Here is an 8,097-nt window from a genome sequence, read left to right as displayed (position 1 = left end):
GGCTACATTGCTCATGTGCACATGTTGGTCCCATTGTTGTGGAAAGTACAGTGGTATTTGTCTCAAAGCTAATCCCTGCCTGGGGTTTGCTGGACAGGGCCCACGGCCAGTGTCGGCAGTGGCCAAGAAAGCAGGTACATTGGAAAGAGTGGCGTAGATCAGGCTCCTCAATGGCTTAAATCCGTTGTTGCATCACCCCTGAAGAGGAGGATATCAACACAGTGAACACACATAATTATTTGTGATTTGGATCCTTTTTGGGTCTTTATTTGAAAGTGCCTGTCGTTTTAACTGGTTTGGAGCGTAGTCTACAATCACCGTCAGTCACGCTATAGCCGACAAACCTGAGAAATTACGGAATTATTAACAGACTATGTTATAACATGGTGTGGCAATGGCAAGATGAGTCGGAAGATATAGTAATTCGGTCTATATATATCATACATTTTCTCCCAGAATTAGTGGTGGACGGAATGTTTTGATTGACGGCAGCTGTTTCAACAATGTTTCGCTTTTGTATTCTGAGACTACGAAAATATAATCCTTAATATATTATTACATAATGTTACAAGGGACAGTCAGTACTCTCCTGAATTGTCACATGAATTGTCACTTAAATTAGTTAGAGAAAAGAGGAAAGAACTTGCATCTGACAGTCGCCTAGTTGACAGGTGGGTGGGACTTCACTCTAACAGGCAGGGAACAGCGCAGTCCAATCGCTGGTGGTGACATGGCCACGCGGTCTCGGAATTCCCCCAACAGTCCGGGGCTTTCCAGATGTTAGAGAACAACTCGTGTTGTGAAGACTTGCTTCTCTGCGTAAACACTGGATTTGTCTTTTGGAATACAAACAGCAACTCTGGATTTCGTTCTGTAGAATTCTTCAGAACTTTTTACTTGTATTCGCCTATTTTGTTCTTTATTTCTGTTTGTCAAGTGTCTGCTTGTAATGACCAATATCTGGACTTCACATTTGGAGGTAAGACGGCACCATGAATTGAATATCTTATATGACAACTTCATGAGGTTGAAAATGTCAGATTAGTTCGATATAACATATCAACATATCAATGTCAAAGCTGTTTAGTTGCACGCATGGGCTCTGTCGTGCATTCACAGCCGTTTGTAAGCTAGGCCGATGAAGAGACGAAACTTGATTAAACCTCACATCATTCACAGATCCGTGTGTTGACAACAAAAGTCAGTCAACGAGAATATGCAGCTATATTTACGGCACATTCTGTAATTTATTATTCGAAAAACTCAACATTTTGATGAAGTGGTTAAAGCAGGATGCATAGCCTACTTATCTGGAATTTCCCCTGTAGGACTTTTACGTTATGGGCAGCCTACCTAAAAGCGTGGTGACTTCGCTTGCCTAATTGCTGAGGGGAAAAGGGGGAATCACATCCATGGGTAATAACAGTAACTCATCTATACACGTTTTGTTATCAGTTGCAGAGCAAAATCAGATCTGATGACCCTGTTGCAAACGGCATGTCGGGAGGACTGAGGTGAGTGCTTGTCAAATTGTATGCAAAACTGTATTAGCTATGAGTTCAAATGTTTGCTCAGATGAACCTTTAATGTAGGGCGTATTAGTCACATATTTCTATTTCCTTACCATTGGGTAATTTTGGCAGTCTTGTCGTGGATAAAGGGGGTGTTGAGTTGCAATTGTAGATGATCAAGATGTAGCCTGACTTTGTGCAGACATAAACTGGTTTGTCAAATGTGCAGCTTTTGGGATGGAAAACTATCGACCTGATAAAATCACCAGAGCACTTGACTTGAATACACATTAGATTTGACTAAATCCATGTGTTAATTCATTGATGGCCTATGTTACATGTAAAACAGGCAATTGGCCATTGCCATTGGCTTTGGTCTTTATGGTCCTGAAAATGTTGGGAAACTTCTTTTTATCCTAATGTCACCAATGGTTGAAAATGCAGTGCCAAAAAGCCAGTTGAAGTTTCATGAATTTGTCGTTTCAAATGTAGTCGAAAGTTATTTGTCACATATGTCATGCTGTTATTTTTTAATATTTGTGTCAACAGTATTCATTCATGATAGCCCAAGGATGTTTGTTATACAAAATTAGCCATTTTCTACTTCTCATTTTGGAGCATGAACTATTGACATGAGCATTTATCACAACTCTTGAAATCCCCCCTGGCTCCTGTCAGGAGTTCATGAATGAACATCTTGCGAAATTCCACCAGCCTACTAAGGTTGGATGACTGCACTTGATTTGACAGTTTAGTGCTATGTAGTTTGTGACAAGAACAGTCTGTCACCTTTCTCTCTAAATCACTCTGTGAGAACACAGGAATTTGCTACATGAAATCAGGTAGAAAGGGGTAGAAGATTTGTGGGCAATCCCTTGAACCCCTTTGGGGTATTCCATGTCCTTGCTTTATAGGAATGTGAAAGGCCGTGTCATTTCACAACAGAGAGGGCGTTTCAGTTTGATTAGAAATTCTTTTCAAACATTTACATATTCATCTCAGTCATCCAGCGTCTTACAATAATGTTACTACGACAAGCGTTTTCCCCCTGGTGTTGAAAAAACAAAAGGAAAAAGTAATCATAGAATAGTGGCATGGACATCATGTCTCAGTGTGTAGAATAGAATAGAATAGAATAGAAAAGCCTTTATTGTCATTGTATTCGCATACAGCGAAATTTGGAGTGCTGCTCCTGTTGGTGCGACGAGGGACAACATATAACACAACAATATTACAACTATCTAAAAACAGAGGGAGAGCACTGGTGTGTGTTTCTGGTTCATGTGCGTTACAAATAAAATTAATTATTATTATTATTATTATTATTATTATTATTATTATTATTATTATGTCTCAGTGTGTGGAGGGAGAGCACTGGTGTGTGTATCTGGTTCATGTCTCAGTGTGTGGAGGGAGAGCACTGGCGTGTGGAGGGAGAGCACTGGCTGGTGTTTCTGGTTCTGACATCAGTGGCAGCACTGAGTCGGTATTCACGGGGCTTTCCTTTTTTTTCTGCAGTCCACTTCCTGGAAGTAATATGAGCGAGCAAGGCGGAGGGAGGGGGCGAGAGAGAGGGGAGAGAGAGAAGCAGCACAACCGCCACCATTTAGCCAGCTGAAAGTGAAAGCAAACCTCGCTTTTGTCATTTCTCGAACACCAGCACCATTTTTGCCTTTGTTCTGACGTGTTGTTTTTTCTTCGTAGAGTGAGGAGTCTTGGTCAAGATTAAGGGAGCTTAGCATGGACCAAATAGATTTGTCTGACTACCGAAAGGGTTCCTAGTGCTGTGTACTAATCTACTGCTTGCCTCAGTGCCGTTTCTGAGACACGTCCTAGACCAGTGTTTGTTTTTCACGCGGACTTTTTTCACTATTTCAGAATGGACGAGTCCCAGTACAACATGAAAATGCTAGAGAGTGAGGTACGGTACTTTTCATAATCAGTGTTATATTTGAGGATAGTGGTCATAAAGTTCTAATATGTCTCATCCTCAACCTTACAAAGTAGTTTTGAAGCTCAGCCCTGTTTGTTTACACCAGACTACTTTTTAGCCAATGTCCTGGCTTTACTGAATTACATTCTGTCTCCACAGTTGCTAATGGACAACAGCTACAATCATTTCATGCCACATTTAGACATTAAGAATGAACCTTTTGTCATCGAAACAGGTGAGTCTGGAGTGCCAGATGCTCCAAATTCTTACTGATAAAAAGATTAGCCTCGTGTCGCATTACATCCAGACTAACTATCATTTGAAGAAACAGCTTTGTCATTGAAACTAAATTCAATGTGCCTGTTTCATTTTCTGACCCATGTGTTCCTAAGTATATATGTTTAAGAGAGTTTCTCTGTTTTTAAAGTTGATGGACCCTATTTACAAATCATAGAGGAACCAAAACAGGTAATTAAAATCTTACCATTTTGTACTTTTTACATTTATGCTACTAGGGATAAAAATTGTTGTGTCAGTCTGGTCTTAAAAGTTGATATCTGTTGTTGATCCAAGATTAGGTATGTGGTTTTGACATCTGTGGAGCTCTGTTATGTTATAGTTAGACTCCTGGCATGATTTTTGTCTTACGTGACCTGGGTGGTATTCCAAGTGCATAGTAAATGACAAACCTGGGTAAATTAACTCAGAATAAGTGGTAAATCTCTTAATAGTAGAGCCCTTATGGCTTCATTCTCCTAGCAAAACACAGCCACTGGGCTCTTCTGTTAGGAGGCTTACCTTACATTTACATTTAGTCATTTAGCAGACGCTTTTATCCAAAGCGACTTACAAGGATGTATACACATTTTACATTTACACTGATGGCACACTGCACATCAGGAGCAATTAGGGGTTCAGTGTCTAGCAACCTTCTGATTACTAAACGACTTCTCTACCTCCTGTACCACTGTCGCCCTTACTCTTGAGTTAACTTGTCACTAAACTAACAACTTGGAATACCCCCTTGACCTTTCTGTGTGTTCTTATGTTCTTTCCCTGATTCTTCCCTGTGTCCGCTGTGTGATATCAGCGAGGCTTTCGCTTCCGATATGAATGTGAGGGTCCGTCGCACGGAGGGCTGCCTGGAGCTTCCAGTGAGAGGAACAGGAGGACGTACCCTACTGTCAAGGTCAACCCATGTTCTTCTTTCTAGTTCTATACTCTATAACTTGTAGTGCCAGTACTGTAAACATTTGTGTTTGTGCGGTTGTGTACATATGAAAAAGGCTACGCTCCATATTGACAGATGTAGAATAAGCTACTTTAGTGGTAAGCAAGGCTCCCCATTGTACTCCCCTTTAACGAGACCCTACTTGTCAATGCAGGTGTGTAACTATGTGGGGCACGCTCGGGTGGAGGTACAGCTGGTGACCCACACCGACCCGCCGCGTGTCCATGCTCACAGTCTGGTGGGGAGGCAGTGCAACGAGAACGGGACCTGCACCATGGACATCGGACCCAATGACCTTCAGGCACAGTGAGTTTGGGCCCAATGACCTTCAGGCACAGTGAGTTTGGACCCAATGACCTTCAGGCACAGTGTTTGGGTCCTTACCTGCAGGGCCTGCCTGACAAAGATGGCGTCAGGGCTGGTTGGTGCCAGACTTGCGTAGGCCTTATGGACAAACTGTTTTTTTTTCCCACTGTCAACAAACATGGCCTCCTTTGTTGGTGCATAAAAGCGACCTATTTCACCTTCAACAACACCTACCCATTCCATTTCCCAGACTGCATCCTTGGTGCCATATTCTGCCTTGTCGTTGGTGTCAGTATGTAATTGGATTTGCTGTCTCTGTGTCTCTGTGTCTCTGTGTGTCTCCAGGTTCAGTAATTTGGGTATTTTGCACGTCACCAAACGGGGAGTACAGGACGTGCTGGTGAAGAGACTGAGAGAGGAGAGGAGAAGGCCGGCCGAGTCAACCTACCATTTCAGTGGTAAGGGACTGCCGTCATCATTAGCATAGCATGAAGATAACTACTGGTGAATGATTCGTTTGTTTTGTATCCTCATATGCATACAACAAGCGCTTGTGCCATCCTCCATTCATGACATGACTCTTGACTTATGAATATATTCCGCTGTCTTAGCTCTAAGTGCACCTCATGTATTTTGTCCCTCCTCGCCCCCCTTATCTTTCTTCTTCTGCTCTGTCTCCCTGTCATGCCCATGCGCACATACTCCCAGACTCAGACGATCAGGCGATCGCTAACGAGGCCAAAGAGCTGACCAAGTCCATGGACCTCAACATTGTGCGGCTGAAGTTCACGGCATACCTCCAGGACAGCACTGGGGCCTTCACCAGAGCCCTGAAGCCTGTCATCTCCGTCCCCATCTACGACAGCAGTGAGTCTCCCTCTCTATCTCTCCCCCTCTATCTATCTCTCTCCCTCCCTCTATCTCTCTCTCATCATCATTGTCATCTCCAACCACATCTATGACAGCAGTGAGTCTCCCTCTCTATCTCTCTCTCTCCCTCCCTCTACCTCTCTCTCTTTATCTCTCTCCCTCTATCTCTCCCCCTCTATCTCTCTCTCTCCCTCCCTCTATCTCTCTCTCTCATCATCATTGTCATCTACGACAGCAGTGAGTCTCCCTCTATCTCTCCTTCCCTCTCTCCATCTCTCCCTCCCTCTATCTCTCTCTCTCTCTCTCTCATCATCATTGTCATCTCCAACCACATCTACGACAGCAGTGAGTCGAGCTCTTCATGCCACTGAGCTGTACTTTGCTGCATTCTGTTGCTGATTTGTTTCAGAGAAGAAAGAAGAAGAACAGCTCATTAAGGGATATTGATTCCTCTGTATTGTGCTGAGCTGCACACTGTCTCATTATCATAATACATCAAAGCTTTATTATAGTATCATTTCAGTTAATTCATTTATCTAATGAATCAGTTATTATTTCATGTCTGAATTCTGCTTAAGCTGATTAGAAAAGCATTAACATTAACTTTTTTCTTTTTCGCTACCCAGAATCCCCCAACGCCTCCAACCTGAAGATCTCACGGATGGACAAGAGCTGTGGCTCTGTGATGGGAGGTGATGAGATTTTTCTGCTCTGTGATAAAGTGCAAAAAGGTGAGTTTGTACGCAGTAACACCTTAATCCTCTTAACTTTTTCTACCTGATTTTCCCAGTTTTCCCTTATTTCTGAAAAAAAAAAAAAAGATCTCACCCTGACCCCCCCCTTTCTTTTTGTGACCTTCAGATGACATTGACATTCGCTTCTTCGAGGAGGATGATGAGGGGGGCTGGGAGGCCTATGGGGATTTCTCTCCCACAGATGTGCACAAACAGGTGTGTGTGTGTGTGTGTGAGGAACTGTGGTTTGTTTTTCAGCGCATGATCATCTTACTGACCGCCGCTCGATGGGGTCTTAACCTCTGTAGCGCCTTTGAGTTGAGTTAGCAGTTATTTGAAGAGTTGCGTGAATCAGCTGTGATCTGCTCAAAGCACTGGTGTTGGTGGCTAGTAATCTGTGTATCAGGGTGTGATTCTGGTAAGTATGCATGTATGTATGTTGCAGGCTAACAGTCACACAGGTGAACGTCAGATGGATCCTTCTACCAACTTAAACCAAAATATACCTGTGTTTTCAGTTCACCTTTATACTGTTTAGCAACTGACCTCAGCATATCACAGCATACAGCAAACTTCCTGTATCTGACTATTAGTGGTTTTCTGATTCAAATTTTTCATTACTGACAGTTCATTTTCTATTTCCATTCAGTGTAAATGACAATATCTATCTCCTTTCTATGCTTGCAGTATGCCATCGTGTTTAAGACGCCAGCGTACCACAGCACAGAAATAGAAAAATCTGTCACAGTGTTCCTGCAGCTGAAGAGGAAGAAAGGGGGAGACTGCAGTGAGCCCAAGCAGTTCACCTACGTCCCCCATGTTCAAGGTAAACCTCAACGCAACCCCCAGTTCACCTACATGTACGTCCCCCATGTTCAAGGTAAACCTCAACGCAACCCCCAGTTCACCTACGTCCCCCATGTTCAAGGTAAACCTCAACGCAAGCCCCAGTTCACCTACGTCCCCCATGTTCAAGGTAAACCTCAACGCAACCCCCAGGTGCCCTGTGCTCTAGTGGGTGCACTAGTGTTTGTCCCCTCTCCGTGCTGTGCGTAGCCATTTGGGCATTTAGACAGTCAGTCTGATGTCATTTTGACACATTTCTTTTTCTTTCTCTTATATATCTACTCCATCCGTGTGTAATCAGATAAAGAGGAAGTCCAGCGGAAACGGCAAAAGTCCCTTCCTCAGCCGCGCTTCGACTCGTGGCCGGGGCCCCAGGGGGGTGCAGGCGGCTCGGGGAGGGGCGCAGGAGGGTTTGGAGGCGCAGGCGGAGGCCTGGGAGGCGGAGCAGGTAGGCAGCGTTTGCCTCACGACATACATCTTCACCATATGAGCTATATGTAGCCATGTGAGGAGAAACTCCAAACCTAGTGAATACTGAATTTTGTGCCGTTCTAGGCTGCATTGCCAGGCCTCAGTCCAAATCTCTTGATTGCGGACATCTTGTTTCATTTGAGCTTTCCGCTGTGCAACACTGACAAATACACAAAGTACATTTCTTAAACAGAG

At 43.7% G+C, this 8,097-nt stretch overlaps 1 protein-coding gene across 1 annotated transcript in view; it reads left to right on the top strand.

The window, feature by feature from the left end:
- Nucleotides 1–762: 762 nt before the first annotated feature.
- The window catches only part of nfkb2 (nuclear factor of kappa light polypeptide gene enhancer in B-cells 2 (p49/p100)), a 14,223-nt gene continuing 6,888 nt past the window's right edge, over nucleotides 763–8,097 (top strand). Inside the window, exons 1-13 of the mRNA XM_031579085.2 lie at nucleotides 763–979; nucleotides 1,456–1,514; nucleotides 3,390–3,432; nucleotides 3,604–3,679; nucleotides 3,872–3,912; nucleotides 4,535–4,633; nucleotides 4,830–4,981; nucleotides 5,327–5,439; nucleotides 5,690–5,848; nucleotides 6,478–6,582; nucleotides 6,713–6,801; nucleotides 7,273–7,411; nucleotides 7,733–7,879. Coding sequence (XP_031434945.1) covers nucleotides 950–979; nucleotides 1,456–1,514; nucleotides 3,390–3,432; nucleotides 3,604–3,679; nucleotides 3,872–3,912; nucleotides 4,535–4,633; nucleotides 4,830–4,981; nucleotides 5,327–5,439; nucleotides 5,690–5,848; nucleotides 6,478–6,582; nucleotides 6,713–6,801; nucleotides 7,273–7,411; nucleotides 7,733–7,879 — 1,252 coding nt within the window. The 5' untranslated portion in view covers nucleotides 763–949. The remainder of the gene's footprint in view (nucleotides 980–1,455; nucleotides 1,515–3,389; nucleotides 3,433–3,603; nucleotides 3,680–3,871; nucleotides 3,913–4,534; nucleotides 4,634–4,829; nucleotides 4,982–5,326; nucleotides 5,440–5,689; nucleotides 5,849–6,477; nucleotides 6,583–6,712; nucleotides 6,802–7,272; nucleotides 7,412–7,732; nucleotides 7,880–8,097) is intronic.

The sequence above is a fragment of the Clupea harengus genome, chromosome 13, assembly GCF_900700415.2.
Source record: "Clupea harengus chromosome 13, Ch_v2.0.2, whole genome shotgun sequence".
In the NCBI taxonomy this organism is placed as follows: Eukaryota; Metazoa; Chordata; class Actinopteri; order Clupeiformes; family Clupeidae; genus Clupea; species Clupea harengus.
This window is presented reverse-complemented; position numbering and strand designations above follow the sequence as displayed.